Source organism: Daphnia pulex, chromosome 9 (assembly GCF_021134715.1).
Source record: "Daphnia pulex isolate KAP4 chromosome 9, ASM2113471v1".
Lineage (NCBI taxonomy): Eukaryota > Metazoa > Arthropoda > Branchiopoda > Diplostraca > Daphniidae > Daphnia > Daphnia pulex.
The window spans coordinates 2321599-2336534 of NC_060025.1; the positions used below are offsets into that span (position 1 = coordinate 2321599).

Here is a 14936-nt window from a genome sequence, read left to right on the forward strand (position 1 = left end):
CAGATAGTAGATAGATTATGAAATTCGTTGATTCACTTCAAGACCCGAGTAACGTTGTATAAATGAAACGTGGAGATGAATTCGACTTGCTAATGAGTCAGAAAGTGATAAATTGATGCTAGTCCACACACCATTCACATTGCACAACCATTATGACACATTGAATTCAGATTTTTCTCCATGAAGCAATTTGTCGATTCACCATTCTAAAAATATGTTTCAATTCGTCACCCACTGATTACCTGCCTTCTCGCTGACTTCTGAATAATGACGAAACCAAATTGATGGCGACTCAGCACGAGGTTTCTCGCGCCAAAAAATTTGCACAAGGCAAAATATGTTCCACTTCGCCATCTGGTGTTCATGATTTACAATATTAGTCCACTTACCGATTAGGAATCTCATTTTTCGACCGAAAATGTAATTATAGTAAAGTACTAGTGCACCTAACAGAATAATGGCGCATTTGTATAAAATGAATTTAGAAAAAAAAAGAGCAACCTACGCATCTTATTTTCTATGAATAACCAGATAGTGTAGGCGGATGGTGGACGGGGAAAATGGCTTCGTTCAGATTAAATCACAGTCGTCCGTCTGTCTCTTTCCTTTTCCGTTTCTTCCCTTTGAGCAGAGACTAGTCTTGCGTTGAGAAAAGAAAGAAACGAAGTGAAAGTGATGAAGTGTGAAGGGGGTCCGGACACGATCACTACTCGTTAGAGAGACACACACACACACTCTACTCAGATAGTAGCCCTTTTCTCCTGTCGTCTTCTCTATTCCTCGCCATAATACGATTTAAGCGGCAAGGAAATTATATTGACAACAAAAGAAAACGAAAGTTTCGTATATAATTCAATTTCGTCTTGTTATTTTTATGTCAGCAGTGATGGCAACCGAAAATTGAAAAGGCAATTCCGTTCTTATTTATACTCTTAACATAGTTTCGAGCTATGTAAAACGAAGGGCATCTTCAGATTTGGTTATTCCATAGCCGACGATGCTTAACAAGTTGGATCCTGTACAAAAATATAACTACACATTAATCGATGCTCAATAATAAAAATAAATAAGACACTTTTATTTACCTACGAACTGGTCGAATTTGGCTTGCATTAACCTTCGGTTGATTTTCTGGCTAACTCTAACACTGTCATTTAGATTGAAGTTTTGCAGTATATTCAGGTTGTCTCCATTTTCTGTTTCAATTACCTCTTCTGTTGAAATTGTTGACATGTCCTTTATTCGGGATCCGTCCAGTTCTTGTTGGGAGTCATCAGGTTTTTTGTCCGCTTCACGAGGCAACTGATCTGCTGAACACACTTTTTTGTCAATATTTTTTTTGTCTTTAGTCGGTTCTTCGGTTGACTGCACAGCACCAACGTCATCTTGTTTAACATTGACCGCCGCTACTTTGTCAGTCGCGTCACTGGCTCTCCTCTTCTTGCTTTTGTCTTTAGTTGAATTAACTTGTGCATTTTGGCTGGGCTCGTCCTCCTTGACGTTGGTTTCAGGAGTTTCTTCTACGCTGGCCTTGTTCTTCTTATTCTTTTTAGACACTCGAGCCTCGTTCTGAATCGATACGACTTCTTCGGAGGGTTTACTTTTAATTTCCTCGACAAGTTTCGATTCAAATTCGATTTCTTCTATTTTTCGAAATGTCCCGGGAGCCTCTTCGTCTCCTTTTTTATTCTTCTTCTTTTTCTTCTTCGAGGGTTGCTCACCGTCACTGACGCCATTCTGAATAATTTCACCAGCAGTCGGTTCGTTTTCTATCAAAGAGTTTTCCATCTTAGTATATTTCTCAGTGGGAGCTTCTTCTTCATTTTTCTTACTCTTCTTTTTCTTCTTTTTAGAGGGTGGCTCCTCCTCGTTTTGTACCACTTCAATCGCGACTTCCAACGTTTTATTCTTCTTTGATTTCTTAACTTTGGGTTCGATTACTTCAACAGTCTCTTCAACTGCTTCTGGTTCTTCTTGTTTCTTGAACTTTTTCTTCTTCTTTTTAGATTCGGGTTGCGTATTTGGGTCCTCTTCACCAATTTGCATTATTTCAGGTTGGCTAATAACTTCTTCGATTTTTCTTTTCTTTGATTTTTTTATTTTGACGGGTTCAGCTTCAATCACCGGCTCGGGGATTACCTCTTCAAATTGTTCCTTATCATTTTTCTTCTTCTTCTTTTTCTTTGTTTCAAGATTGTCGAGTACTTCTTCAGTTATGGGCAATGGCTCCGACGGGACGTCAATGGATTCTTCCTCAAGCTTCTTGGACTTTTTCTTCTTCTTTTTAATTCGACTCTCTTCTGCCGCTTCCTCCAGCACAATTATTTCGTTTTTCAAGATTTTCTCCTTCGAACAGAATTCTTTAACAATGTTGAGGTCTTCGTTGATTCGCACACGCTTTTCACCATTAGTCGAATCATTCAAAGAGAGATTTTGCTCATCGTTACCGTTGGCCAAGTACTGAAGCTGTTTCTCTTTGGCAGCTGCCATTTTTGCTGCAAAATATTCCTGGATACTTCCCCTCTGTATGGTTGTGACTCCGTGCAAATGCTCTACGCTGCCATTACTGCTTTCGATTGGTTCCTCCGGCACCTTTTCTTCCTGGTTAACCTCGACGACGGCCCGTTTACCAAGAATGCACGCCATGTCTGATGCACTGTAGCGACTCAAATCTTTGCCTCTTGTAAACTTGTGGTAGTGGACACGGGTTTTTGAGCTTTTGGAGCGAACTTCCAAGCTCTTTATTGGTATGGGTTCAGATTCATCCACAGGAGTAAGGTTGCCATTTAAAGCACCAAGAATGTTGTTGAATTCTTCTCGGTGAGCCACCCATTGGTCATCTTTGGCCTCATAGCCAACTCCCTCAGCATCATTTTTGTACTTGAGCCTGATAGGCTCCAAATCTCCTTGTTCATCACGACCAAGACCTTTGCCTTTGGCCCATCCCATTTTCTCCAACAGCTTCTGCCCAATTTTGGTGTCATCTGTATCATAATTTACAGAATTAGCTTTCATTCTTCGACAAAAAATCTCAACAGATCCTCATAGATTCTCAACAAGAGCTCTAAAACAATGCAACCTAATGATAAGAAAATTTTACAAAATTTACCATTGGACCACTGCTTTCCACGAGGATTCAAACTCCACTTCTTTTTTCGCTTTGGTTCAGCTAACATTGCCATGTTGGATGTGTAAGTAGACAACAAAAATTGCTCAACTGTCAATGGATTTTTCCAATTGTAGATGCTAGTCTGAAAATTACAGAATCAAGGAATTAGATGTAAATTCATCTACAACGCTTTATTCATGCATACTTTGAAACACCTGTCAGAAGTTCACTAGTCATACAACGACAAAACTAGCATGTGTAATAGGAGTCAATTTGTTATATATAAAATGTCACCAGCACACAATTGTCAAAAAGTTTCCTTCACTGTAGTTGTTAGTTGTTTTTCGAAAAATGATGTTCAATGAAGTTGGTGAATCCACGTGTAATGTTGAATTACATACCACGCACCATGCAGTTTCAATGAGGCGCAGTGCGCAGAAGACAACCAGCAGACTAAAAGACTAAAGTGGACGTTGCTATTGACGACGAAAGCAGCGCTAATAGCGGATGACGTAAGAAACGCAAAGGCACCGGGAATATACAAAAAGGAAAAAAAAAAAAACATGTAGGACAATCATTTTCCGAGTGTGGAATTGTTTGGGAACTACAGAAACAATTCGTTTTCCATTTAAACATTAAAAGACAAAACGGTGGAAAAATGTGCCAATATCTATAGATAATAACGATGATGACGAATCAGAAAAACCATTTGTCCGTAGTTGTTAAAAAAAAGACAATGAGTTGTTTTCAAAAGATGTCATTGACAGGTCTGCTTCCTGTCCACCACACAATGGAAAATTTAGACATTTAGTTCCAACTTCCTGTGCGGTATGGCCTCTATTGAATTAAACGTATAAATATGATCATCGAAGAGTGGCAGATTGTCATTTTTTTAGTTGTGTGTGCACGAACTGGCACGAACAACGACGTAAGGGTCGGTAATGTCATCGAAAATGAGGAATTCAATCATGGTCTGGCTTTACTAATTTGTCTAAGATATACAATGAAATTTATAAGAAATGTTTTTACAGTTTTTATTGGTACTCTACTTAATGGCAGCGAAAATGTCTGAATGTGGCCCACTAATTGAAGAAAGAAATTTTGGATTGGAATGTAAGTTGTTGCTGTCAAAATTTCATTCCTTGATTGACGGGTTCAAAACTTTCTTGATTAATCGAGAACTTTTTTGTTTTAACAGATCCAATATGTAACTTCTCTGTGCCTTGCTCGGATCCTCGAACATTTTGCGGATCCAATACAGAAGTCATAACTAGATGGTTTGTCGGATCTAGATGCTATCCCAAAAAGTTGTACCTGGGACTTTGCAATCATTCAGTCGTGTGTATGTCAGGAATATGTAACGTCATAGCTTTCGGCATTGGCTTTTGCTCCTACTAAATCTAATCAAGAATATTATCATATGATAATCTTATATATATTATGTACACTATTCCCAGACGCACAATTTAATGATATCCTATGAAAGAAAATTAAATTTTCGTTCAAGTCATGGAGTCACAACATTTTCATTACTATTCACATAAAATGCACAGCGCTGTATCTCTAAAAATGAGAATCCCCAGCATCTGAAATGCATGCCCACCATTCCGCTATCATTGTGAATTGTGATTGATTAAAGTTAAAATATACTTTTAATTGCATTTCTTTTTAAATCGGCCCTAGAAGAAAATTAAGAGATTGGATTACAGGACTATTCACTCCCCTGCACTTCTCCTTGCTCAGAGATGGCGCTTGCGCACAATTAAAAAGAAGTCATACATGAATTAATAAATGGATTTTTATCACAATATAATTATTAGTTGGAAGAGAAATTAGTTTTTTTGCTTGTTACTGTAGCGTTAGACGCAATGCTTTGCATCGATTTCCTTATTAACCGTTATTCGTGATGGTATTCACGACGAGATTCACGGCCCTCCGGATAGAGTACGCTTGTACCGAAGCGTCATTTTGTAGCAGACTGGATCTGAAAAAAAGTTATTGACTTGTGTTTTTGTGTTGTTTGTTTGAGTTTTTGTTTTAAAAACAGTGGGTTCGTTTATAGGGAATTAAGGATAGTCTTTCATTTTTCACACTGAATACTGTGAATAAAATCATTTTAAACCTTCGCTCCGTACAGTTTGAAATATGGAGTTTGATGATGAACGGTTTTTGACTTTAGTGTTTCAATATCCTTGCATATACGACAACCACGATCCCAATTATAAAAATGCAGACAGCAGAGAAATCTGCTGGGCAGACATAGGAAATGAAATTCACTGCAGTGGTGAGTGAAATTATTTTGCCTTTGTTGTAGGCCTAAAGATGTGCATTTGGATTTATTTTTATTGCATGGTAGAACTTGTTTGTCTCACAGTAAGATTGCTTTACTTGTCCTACAGATACAGAATTTCTTAAAAAGAGATGGGATATATCCAAAGAAAAATTTCGAAGAATAAGAAAAAAAATGATTCGGTCTGATCAGCCCAGTTTCGCAAATGAGTGGCCATTGTATCATGTGATGCACAATTACTTTGATCAATTCATTAAAACCAGAAAGTAATGAAGCAATGTAACTAAATTTTATCAAAAAATATGCCCATCAAATTCCAACAAACTGCTTTCAATTTAGTCGACTTCGTGCCTCTGACAGAAGAGAGATGGAGAACTGCCACCAAACTGAACTAGGTGCCCACCATTCTGATAGCTCACTATTGGTGGAGTCAAAATTGTTTGTATCTTCACATCCATATGTTCATCATGAGCTTCCACAACCTGGTTCAGCAGTCTGTGTTGATGGAGGAGGTGAAACATCATCCTTTGTTTCCCCCAGCCCAGCCTCTAGCCCTGATCATCATTCAGACAACAACTTAGGTAGGAATATTTCTAAGTTGGTTTAGTTTTGAACTTTTTAATTAATATTATTTTTCTTGTTCAGTTGAAGTATCATTAAGAACTCCAAAGTCCAAAAAACTCAAAAGAAATTCTTCAGAAGGAAACTCTTCAGCTTTAATATGTGAAGCAATGAAAATATGGAGTGATTCTATCCAGCAGTCTCAAAGAAACAATGCAGCTTCCATATCTCCAGTAAACAGCTCCACTGACGAAATAACTTTGTACTGTCTAAGTTACGCGGCGAGACTCAAAACACTTCCATCAGAAGCTGTTGATGATATCCGCTGTCAAATGGAATCTCTTATGAGGGAAGCGCGACTGAAATTTAAGTGAAATATAAACGAGCCATTGAATAAATCCGTGTTTTTTTTTAGGACTTCATTTTTCAAAGCTATTCAATAACGTTAAAGCTTAATTTGCCATTTTACATTATAAGGAAAGCTAAATCATTTGCTTTAATGTGAAATTACAGATCACAAACTTTACGTATTATTTGAGTTATAGATATACACTTGAATTGGGATCTGTGACTCTTGAATATATTAGTAATATATTGTAAATTTGTAAATTTGGTTTTTATTTCAAGACGGCTAGTCACGGTTCATGGTGAACTCGCTAATACATTCAACAACTAATAATTATGCAACATTTGTTTAAAACTTGTATCATTTCTGGTGTAATCGAATTATTCGAATATTCGGGAAAATTCTCCCCGTGCAAGGAATAGAAATAGAATCTAAAATAGCAATTCAAGGAAGACGCTGCAAATCAAATTTTCAAACAAAGAAAACAAAAATTTGTTAAATAATTTTAGGAAATCTGACAACGGTACAACTCTATAATATTTTGTTGTGTTTTGCGTGTTGGATTGTGTCTGCTGTAACTGTGGTTTTCCCGTTTTTTCACGCTCCCACAATGAGAAAGTCGTTTGGTTGTCTCATTAATTTTACCAGGGGGAACGCCAACTTATCTTTTGTACCTCATCATGAAGCGGTTATTGAAAGCCAGCTTGAAAAACTGCAAGTACTTATTGACAGCTCAACTAACGTCTTGATTTTAACTGGAGCGGGACTTTCTACTGAGAGTGGGATTCCTGATTATCGTTCAGAATCAGTTGGTCTGTATGCCCGCAGCAATCACCGTCCTATCCAACATCAAGATTTCATGAAATTCAAACATGTCAGGCAAAGGTATTGGGCAAGAAATTTTGTTGGTTGGCCTATGTTTTCAAATGTTCAACCGAATGCCTCACATCAAATTTTAGCTGACTGGGAACGACAGGGGAAAATTTCTAGCATAACAACTCAAAACGTTGATAGACTCCACCACAAAGCTGGAAGCAAAGCTGTTGTTGAATTGCATGGCTGTGCACATGAAGTTAAATGTATGAAATGCAACTATGAAATATCAAGGCATGATTTTCAATCCACATTGATTGAACTAAATCCTTTATTATCTGTTCAAAATATAGAAATCAGGCCTGATGCTGATGTCGAACTATCACAGGTAGTAATAATGCACAAAATAAATTTCTGTATCCTTTTTTTTAGTTTTTCTTTTGTTTCTCATTGCTTCAAGGAATTAATTAACACCTTCCGTATTCCACATTGCCAACAGTGTCGTGACGAAGTCAACGGGTTCTTTAAACCAAACATTGTTTTTTTCGGAGATAATGTTCCAAAATCGAGAGTAGAATTTGTGTTCTCACAGTTACAATCTAGCGACTGCCTTCTAGTCCTCGGGTCATCGCTACATGTGTATTCTGGATACCGGTTCATTGTTCGAGCGTCTGAGCTTGGAATTCCCTCAGCTATTGTTAACATCGGCCCCACTAGAGGCGATAAATTTGCCAGTGTGAAACTCAATGCAAAATGTAGTGAAGTCCTTAAAAAAATTTGTATATAACATTCTCTATCTAATTCAATATAGTTAAAAGTACGATTCATCGAAACAACTTTGATTTATTGAAAACGGCGCTCTAGCCCCTCCAAGAAAAAAATGTTTAAAGAAAAATGTTGATGAGACTTTATGGGGAAGAAGTAAATGAAGGAAGAAACATTCAAACTGGATCCTGGAAAAACGAGCGATAGAAAATAGATGATGACTAGGAAGGAGTAAAGGGAAATAATATAGAAACAGTAAATGAAATAAGAAAGGTTTGTGCGAGAATACATGGAAATTTGAAAAGAACAAGGTATAATCTCAACTCACAAAAGAAAATTTGGGGTCTTCCAGGATACAATAAGGCATATTAATCACATCTCATCGTTAATTTGTCTTCAATTCCAATCTTTCTTAATTTCAAATGACCACTCCCACTTGAGGTGTTCGTTCTGGTCGTCGTCGGTAAATAAAGATGAGACCGTGTAATGCCCACGGTATAATAATCCGGACGGAGCATCTTCCAGCGGAGTCGTGTAAGATTGAAGATCCTTCTTAGGGGCATAGCTGTTTGACAAAACAAACAAACAAGAATAGGAATTAGGTTACCTATAATCCAATAGAAGAAATGAAGCCATACCTTCCAACCAATGTTGGAAGGTATGGCTTTTCTTATTTGTTTACCTTCCCACCATGTGAGTCATTTTGTCCACTGTTTCAAAAGAAAACATTAGAAATTAATAAAGTTCTAATACCCAGACAGCACTTTAAATACCTTGAATTCCTTTCCTGTAAGTCTTTTGAATATACTTGAGTCCAGTAACAATTTCGTGTTGAACGAAAAATTCGATACGAATGCGATACTGTACACCTTCCTTGATGGTAAACACAGTTTGTTTCAGTTGAGAAAGGTCTCCAGAAAGGTCTAAAGTCTTCTCAGTCTGGCCTTCTGACACAAGAACTAGTTTTTTCACCAAAACCTTTTTAGGATTTCCTGGTTCTTCAATTTTTCAACAGAAACCATTTTAGCATTAGGAAATTGCTGGTGCATGAAATTATATAGAAACCTATAACAATGTTTTCAGCAATGGCATTTCCTAACAGGGTTTCCTTGTACTTTCTTAGACTCTCATCTTCCTGATCTGCTGCCACCAGCTCTCCAATAGATTTAGGTGGTGGTGGAACATAGCTGCTTGCCACTTCATCGTGATGTTCTTCTTCATGAGGCTGCTCTGCAGATGACATTCTAAATATCAAATAATCACTGTAATATGGAGCAATAGGGGTTTGGCGTTTCGCAACGATGCTAACACAATTTACACTAGTGGATTACAGCCTTACAGTGAACCTAACTGATAGTTGACGAGGAAACGGAAACTGATAAGAATAAAGGAAAGGAACGTCACGAAACGACACTGCCTAGCTGTAGAAATGTCTCGGCTTGAAATAGAGTGCACTTAAATGTTGTGATTGGCCCGCAAATTCAATTAGTTCAAGGAGAAACAACTTGATTTTACTCCTACCTTAATGTGACAGCGGATCCTTGGTACTTTTTGACGGGTCAGCAACAAAAAACCTTCCCTGAACGAACGTGGCGCTGAATCTTTCTCCCGCGTACAAACAGTATTACCGACCCCTACCCAAAAAAAGTCAAAACCACAGTTGAAAAGAGGGCAGCACTCACGGCCGACCAACCGGCAGATGGTTGCGGCAGAAGCGTTGCCAGACGTGGTTTCATTTTGTACTTTAATGTAAAATTAATTAATTCAGACTGATTTTTAATATAAAATTTTTCATTTAAACTAAATTAATTTAAGGTTATTTAAAGTGTTCGTTACAAGTAAATTACTCGTTCATAATTCGTTAAAACGACGGACAAGTTTACTTGATTTCGTATTTAACCCCCAAAAATCTAAAATGATGTAATTAAAATACTCTATTCTAACTATAGGTGATCTCCATTAAGTATTTATATAATTTTGTTAAAAAAATAAAATAAAATATTGCCCCTGCAGCAATCCGTGCCTTCAGGCCTGAACTGGCAATGCCGAGGCTATTACTGCATTAACTCTTCTGCAAAAGAGAACTCGCAAGAAGCGACTCGTGGCTCTTTTTTCCAGTTTTTCCCAAAACCTATATAATCAAATTACCTTCATCAAGCTCAACCATCTTCCATTTGAAAAAAGTTCAGTTTTTTTGGGCAAAGACGTCCGTGGGTGAAACATGAACAACATGGAAAACGAGTCATTGCAGTTAAGCGGTCTTAATCTAAATGTGAATGCCCCCACGTTCGTGCCCAATATCAATGCTGCAGCTTTCGTGCCAACTTTCTTGGCCAGGCCAGAACCCACCGCCTGTGAAGCACAGACATTGCCTCCAAAACCAGCTATGGATACTGCAGGTTAAACTGATTACAATCTTTAACCTTAATTTAACCCTTGCCTATAATGGGTTGGGGAGGGGGGAGGCAAAACTTGAGATTTTGGCATGGCATAAGTTCATGTGTTATGGGATAGTTTCATTTCAACGAAAAAAGTTTCATTTCAACGAAAAACATTGTGTTTCACAACTTGACATAACCAACTATTATTTAACTGACATTCAGAGTCCAGCCCCACCACGGATGCTCCTTTATCAACCTTGGATGCCAGTCCTAACAACCCGCCTGTAGACAGCTGGGAAGATGAAGCAGATAAAGAACATGCAGAAGGTACGACACTGTTTGAATTAAATTAACTTGGTTACTTACATCTTCTGGTGATGTGTAATTTTAACTTATACTTGCAATATTCTATACTGGTGGAAGTTTAACCCTTTCTAATGTGTTATACATAGACCTGAAAGTTAACAAAGTGTCAGAACAACAAGAAATAAATGGAGTTGGTGGTGAAGGGAATGCAATTTTGCATGACAATGATGAGGAAAAAGATGTTGAAGGTAACACTTGTTACACTACAATAAGGAGTGACCAAGAATAGTCTTGATGTATAACAATATTGTTTTTTATCAGACCCTGAGGCTGAAAGTGATGGTGAAGGAGCTGCTGATGTTGAAGCTGCACCGAAAATCAAGAAAAAAATTGTAAAGGGTCCAGCCGAGAATAAGAGTAAAAAGGAGCACATCAATGTTGTATTCATCGGTCATGTCGGTAAGACAACTATTACTTCAGGATTTGCATAACGTTAAAACTAATAAATCTGATTTATAGATGCTGGTAAGTCTACCATCGGTGGCCAAATTATGTTTCTTACGGGTATGGTTGACAAAAGAACATTGGAAAAATACGAGAAAGAAGCAAGAGAAAAAAATCGTGAATCTTGGTATCTTTCATGGGCCTTGGATACCAATCTTGAAGGTAAGATTTTATTTTGTTCATTTTCATATGACATTTGTGTCTAAATTTCCTTGTTCCATTCCAGAAAGAGAAAAAGGCAAAACTGTTGAGGTTGGTCATGCCTCATTTGAAACGGAAAAGAAACACTTTACTATTTTAGACGCCCCTGGTCACAAGAGTTTTGTGCCCAACATGATTAGCGGTGCATCTCAAGCCGATTTGGCTGTCTTGGTAAGTTCTTGATTGTATTCATATTTTGTTCGACTGAAATGAATAAGTTGCTTCTTTTCAGGTCATTTCTGCCCGTAAAGGAGAATTTGAAACTGGTTTCGAAAAAGGTGGTCAAACTAGAGAACACGCAATGTTGGCAAAAACAGCCGGCGTTAAACATCTGATAGTCCTTATCAACAAAATGGACGACCCAACAGTAAATTGGGACGAAGAGAGGTACTTAGCTCAATCGAGATTTTTTTCTGTGTGAATCTTAAACTTATCTTACTTGCTACTAGATACAATGAGTGCAAAGAAAAATTACTTCCCTATTTGAAGAAATTGGGATTCAATCCTCTTAAAGATCTAACTTTTATGCCTTGCTCTGGTCTCACTGGAGCTGGTCTTAAAGAGCCTGTCGACTCGAAAGCATGCCCTTGGTATAGGTAAGTCAAATACGAATTTCTTTTTTATGTAATTGTGCTGGACAAGTGATAATTGGAATGAATTACTCTTCAGTGGTTTACCGTTCATTCCTTTACTCGACGACATGCCTCCTTTGTTGAGGTTTGTCGATCGCCCATTCATCATGCCCATTGTCGACAAATACAAGGACATGGGTACGGTCGTGTTGGGAAAAGTTGAAGCTGGAGAAGCAAGGAAGGGCCAGACTTTGCTTGTCCTTCCTAATAAGGTATCGTCTTCATTCCACCCTTAATCATTTCATTTGTGTAACATTTAACTTATTTGTATTCCCCGACCGATTTAGACACCGGTGGTAGTTGACCAGTTGTGGTCTGATGAAGACGAAGTCACTACCGTTGGACCTGGAGAGAACGTTAAAATTAAGCTTAAGGGAGTAGAAGAGGAAGACATTTCTTCCGGCTTTGTCCTCTGTGATCCAACCAACACCTGTAAAACAGGGCGTATCTTTGACGCTCAGGTATGCTATCCTTCTTTTATTTATTTGTCATTTTTTTTACAATAGCTTTGATTTGTCTTAACTTACCGTTGTTGTTATTTAGGTCGTCATTCTGGAGCACAAGAGCATCATTTGCGCGGGCTATTCAGCTGTCTGTCACATCCATACGGTAGCTGAAGAGGTTTCAGTGAAAGCACTCATTTGTCTTGTTGACAAGAAAACGAACGAAAAGTCGAAAGTCCGGCCGCGATTCGTTAAACAAGACCAGATTGCTATCATGCGTTTGGAAGCAGCAGGTGTTATTTGCATGGAACCTTTTAAGGATTTCCCTCAGATGGGTCGATTCACCTTGAGGGACGAAGGTAAGCAAACACTTAATTTCAACTATGCTGTTTGTGTTTAATCTGTAATGTTTTTATATCATTACAGGTCGAACGATTGCGATTGGTAAAGTGCTCAAAGTCATAGAATAAGGTCACCGCGCAAAGTAGGAAATGCAACAAAATCCGTCACCGCCAGCTGACAAGAAACTGAAATTCCGTCTGCTGAGGGAATCCAAATGGCCGCGTCGTGTCCAAGTTTTATCGATATCTCCGGGAAACACCCACTTTTTTTCTGTTCTTTTCAGGATTATTCATTTTTACCTTCTATTATACGAAATTTCTATAATGTCTTACACGAGCATTTTCTTGGAGACCACGCTGATTGTGATCTTTCACCTTCATGGAATCAATTCGCGCGTGTTTAGTTCATTTCTTTGGTTTTGTTTAGTTTCGTTCTTGCCCTTTCTCTCCAATTCCCCTTTCAAGAAATTCATAGGCTATATTCTTCCTTTTCTTTTTATTTTTACTAAAGAAAAGACCATTCAATTGTTGCAATTGGAGACTGCCGAAATTTATAGGCATGAATTAGTTCAAGCAGTTTCGCCAGGTCGGTTTGTTTGACAGGTGTCTGTATTTTTCTCTCTCTTTCGGTTTATTGAATTTTTGAAAGTGATTCGATGTGTACATTGTAAATCTGTTGACATCTCCTCATTGCATTGTACTAAGATAAGAGCATTTTTTTCTATCATTTACGGTTCGATAGCAACTTGGCCGGTTAGATTGTTCTGAGAGAGAAAAACCATACGGGAAAGAAATTTTTTTTTTTTTTTTTCTTCGCCGAAATTTAAAATTCGCTAAGTGCCTCTTGTGCTTGTATGGCCTGTTTTTTCTTTTCTTTCCTCTCACCCTTTCTCTCTTACCATTTTTCACGCGGTTCATTCTACCGCGATCTATGAGACTCGCACCCACTTCTGCTTCCCGTCTCCAACCGCAAAACTTTTCGTGTTATGCGTGTATGTGCGTGTGTAAGACTATCGACCGAAACATATATGTCTGGTGTCGGCATATAAAGGGGCTCGTGTCAAACGAAATCTGAGTATTTGTTGGATTTTTATTTTCTTATACACTATGAATTGGGATTTAAATCGGTAACACTTTTATTTAAGTTGATGACCAAAAAACCCGAGTCCAGAAACTCTTGCGGGAGATTGCAGTTCATCTTGTTTATGACGTACCAATAAAAAAAAAGTGCTGGAACTCATTACAGTGTTCGAGTTCTAGTTTTATCGATGATCGACCCGCCAACCCAAGTTCTTTTGTTGAGATCAGCAGCAATGGGCAGATTGCCTCTCGAAGAAACTGCTGGCTCATTTCCAAAACCACTCTTCTGCAAAACAAGGCGTACTTCAACATTCTTTCCGAGGCTTTCACCTCAGATTGGCGCATTGTTTGATGTGATGCCCCTGCGAACTGGGTATCGAGGTGTTTTTACCGTTTGACAGAACACGCGTGTGATATCGAATCCATAACTGATGACATCATCTTCACATGACGTTGTACCCAAAAAGGAGAAAACAACCGCCAACGATTAAGAGTCATCGTCAAGAGAGTCGACATGTTTGCTTTCTAATGTAGCCAAAAGTTTCTCCCCCTCAGTTTTTTGTTTGTTGTGTGCATTTATACGAACTGGGTGGGTTGTTGTTTTACTTTTTGGCGAGTCGATTTTCACCGATTAGTCACTGCACGCGAACCACATGCCATGACACACACTGCCAAGCCCCATTCTAAACGAATGGAAAGCGTTTCTTTAACTAAAATATATCGATCCGAAAGAAGATAACAATCCGTTGCGATGTAGTTAATTCGTCAAGTAAATACTATCCCTCTTTTAGTTGAAAAATGGTAAAGGAGAAAGTTTTTCTTGATCGTGACATCTTACATGTGTCAATAGTCGCTTGGTTTATTCATTCAAGTCCCATCGGGTAAATGTCGGGACGGAGGTTGATTATTCATTCTTCGCTGAAGGCGCACCAGCGATGTCATTCTGGTTCTTTGCCCTTTCACTTTCTTCCACAGTTTTGACTAAAGTGACTGCGCTGGGAAATACCCAACACGCGCCTGGAAGTTTAAGACGAGTATTTAAAAAAAGAACGCATACGAGCGTATAGAGAAGATTGAATGGCACCCAGGGAACAACCTTGGCCTTAAAAAAAGAAAACGGAAAACCCCAGTGTAGAGAGACGTGGCAATAAGCAGTCAACGATC

The 14936-nt window shown here is 38.3% G+C and overlaps 6 protein-coding genes across 11 annotated transcripts; 4 read left to right on the plus strand and 2 right to left on the minus strand.

Moving 5' to 3' along the window:
* Positions 1-846: 846 nt before the first annotated feature.
* On the minus strand, positions 847-4401 carry LOC124203187 (PIN2/TERF1-interacting telomerase inhibitor 1-like). 3 transcript variants are annotated; one of them, XM_046599854.1, is made up of 4 exons: positions 3315-4401; positions 3110-3251; positions 1086-2984; positions 847-1016 (listed from the first exon to the last, which is right to left on the minus strand). In XM_046599854.1, the coding sequence occupies exons 2-4, from the start codon at positions 3180-3182 to the stop codon at positions 949-951; spliced, it is 2040 nt and encodes a 679-aa protein (XP_046455810.1). In that variant the 5' UTR covers positions 3183-3251; positions 3315-4401; the 3' UTR covers positions 847-948. The 3 variants fall into 3 exon arrangements, with proteins under 3 accessions (XP_046455810.1, XP_046455811.1, XP_046455812.1); XM_046599855.1 differs by having other exon boundaries at positions 3325-3571; XM_046599856.1 differs by lacking the exon at positions 847-1016 and having other exon boundaries at positions 1085-1147; positions 1210-2984.
* LOC124203189 lies at positions 3993-4770 on the plus strand. The gene is made up of 3 exons (XM_046599858.1): positions 3993-4080; positions 4141-4222; positions 4308-4770. The coding sequence occupies exons 1-3, from the start codon at positions 4051-4053 to the stop codon at positions 4505-4507; spliced, it is 312 nt and encodes a 103-aa protein (XP_046455814.1). The 5' UTR covers positions 3993-4050; the 3' UTR covers positions 4508-4770.
* A 251-nt stretch (positions 4771-5021) lies between these two features.
* LOC124202743 lies at positions 5022-6374 on the plus strand. Its single transcript, XM_046599145.1, has 4 exons — positions 5022-5393; positions 5509-5665; positions 5739-5980; positions 6045-6374. The coding sequence occupies exons 1-4, from the start codon at positions 5255-5257 to the stop codon at positions 6332-6334; spliced, it is 828 nt and encodes a 275-aa protein (XP_046455101.1). The 5' UTR covers positions 5022-5254; the 3' UTR covers positions 6335-6374.
* Positions 6375-6817: 443 nt separating this feature from the next.
* LOC124202741 (NAD-dependent protein deacylase Sirt4-like) lies at positions 6818-7952 on the plus strand. Of its 3 annotated transcripts, none has more exons than XM_046599142.1 (3): positions 7028-7191; positions 7266-7507; positions 7580-7952. In XM_046599142.1, the coding sequence occupies exons 1-3, from the start codon at positions 7179-7181 to the stop codon at positions 7904-7906; spliced, it is 582 nt and encodes a 193-aa protein (XP_046455098.1). In that variant the 5' UTR covers positions 7028-7178; the 3' UTR covers positions 7907-7952. The 3 variants fall into 3 exon arrangements, with proteins under 3 accessions (XP_046455097.1, XP_046455098.1, XP_046455099.1); XM_046599143.1 differs by having other exon boundaries at positions 7473-7507; XM_046599141.1 differs by having other exon boundaries at positions 6818-7507.
* Positions 7943-9551, minus strand: LOC124202744 (rho GDP-dissociation inhibitor 2-like). The gene is made up of 5 exons (XM_046599146.1): positions 9406-9551; positions 8950-9128; positions 8658-8882; positions 8567-8594; positions 7943-8449 (listed from the first exon to the last, which is right to left on the minus strand). Exons 2-5 carry the CDS (start codon positions 9125-9127, stop codon positions 8281-8283), a joined length of 600 nt encoding a protein of 199 aa, XP_046455102.1. The 5' UTR covers position 9128; positions 9406-9551; the 3' UTR covers positions 7943-8280.
* LOC124202740 (eukaryotic peptide chain release factor GTP-binding subunit ERF3A-like) lies at positions 9545-13762 on the plus strand. Of its 2 annotated transcripts, XM_046599139.1 has the most exons (12): positions 9545-10283; positions 10488-10592; positions 10718-10819; positions 10893-11030; positions 11091-11237; positions 11302-11447; positions 11509-11663; positions 11726-11872; positions 11946-12120; positions 12196-12369; positions 12452-12710; positions 12778-13762. In XM_046599139.1, the coding sequence occupies exons 1-12, from the start codon at positions 10106-10108 to the stop codon at positions 12819-12821; spliced, it is 1770 nt and encodes a 589-aa protein (XP_046455095.1). In that variant the 5' UTR covers positions 9545-10105; the 3' UTR covers positions 12822-13762. The 2 variants fall into 2 exon arrangements, with proteins under 2 accessions (XP_046455095.1, XP_046455096.1); XM_046599140.1 differs by lacking the exon at positions 10718-10819 and having other exon boundaries at positions 9934-10283.
* The last annotated feature ends 1174 nt before the right edge of the window (positions 13763-14936 follow it).

Bases quoted from the DNA above. Each gene is read 5' to 3' on its own strand.
- LOC124203187 (XM_046599854.1), bottom strand. From the start codon at position 3,182: ATGGCAATGTTAGCTGAACCAAAGCGAAAAAAGAAGTGGAGTTTGAAT. The intron at 2,985-3,109 runs GTAAATTTTGTA...ATTATGATACAG, and splicing joins TGGAAAGCAGTGGTCCAATG to ATGACACCAAAATTGGGCAG. The intron at 1,017-1,085 runs GTAAATAAAAGT...ATTTTTGTACAG, and splicing joins CAAATTCGACCAGTTCGTAG to GATCCAACTTGTTAAGCATC.
- LOC124203189 (XM_046599858.1), top strand. From the start codon at position 4,051: ATGTCATCGAAAATGAGGAATTCAATCATG. The intron at 4,081-4,140 runs GTCTGGCTTTAC...ATGTTTTTACAG, and splicing joins AAATGAGGAATTCAATCATG to TTTTTATTGGTACTCTACTT. The intron at 4,223-4,307 runs GTAAGTTGTTGC...TTGTTTTAACAG, and splicing joins AAGAAATTTTGGATTGGAAT to ATCCAATATGTAACTTCTCT.
- LOC124202743 (XM_046599145.1), top strand. From the start codon at position 5,255: ATGGAGTTTGATGATGAACGGTTTTTGACTTTAGTGTTTCAATATCCT. The intron at 5,666-5,738 runs GTAATGAAGCAA...CTTTCAATTTAG, and splicing joins CAATTCATTAAAACCAGAAA to TCGACTTCGTGCCTCTGACA. The intron at 5,981-6,044 runs GTAGGAATATTT...TTTCTTGTTCAG, and splicing joins TCATTCAGACAACAACTTAG to TTGAAGTATCATTAAGAACT.
- LOC124202741 (XM_046599141.1), top strand. From the start codon at position 6,917: ATGAGAAAGTCGTTTGGTTGTCTCATTAATTTTACCAGGGGGAACGCC. The intron at 7,508-7,579 runs GTAGTAATAATG...CATTGCTTCAAG, and splicing joins CTGATGTCGAACTATCACAG to GAATTAATTAACACCTTCCG.
- LOC124202744 (XM_046599146.1), bottom strand. From the start codon at position 9,127: ATGTCATCTGCAGAGCAGCCTCATGAAGAAGAACATCACGATGAAGTG. The intron at 8,883-8,949 runs GTTTCTATATAA...GAAAAATTGAAG, and splicing joins TGCTGAAAACATTGTTATAG to AACCAGGAAATCCTAAAAAG. The intron at 8,595-8,657 runs GTATTTAAAGTG...CTTTTGAAACAG, and splicing joins TTACAGGAAAGGAATTCAAG to TGGACAAAATGACTCACATG.
- LOC124202740 (XM_046599139.1), top strand. From the start codon at position 10,106: ATGAACAACATGGAAAACGAGTCATTGCAGTTAAGCGGTCTTAATCTA. The intron at 10,593-10,717 runs GTACGACACTGT...TGTTATACATAG, and splicing joins AGATAAAGAACATGCAGAAG to ACCTGAAAGTTAACAAAGTG. The intron at 12,711-12,777 runs GTAAGCAAACAC...ATATCATTACAG, and splicing joins ATTCACCTTGAGGGACGAAG to GTCGAACGATTGCGATTGGT.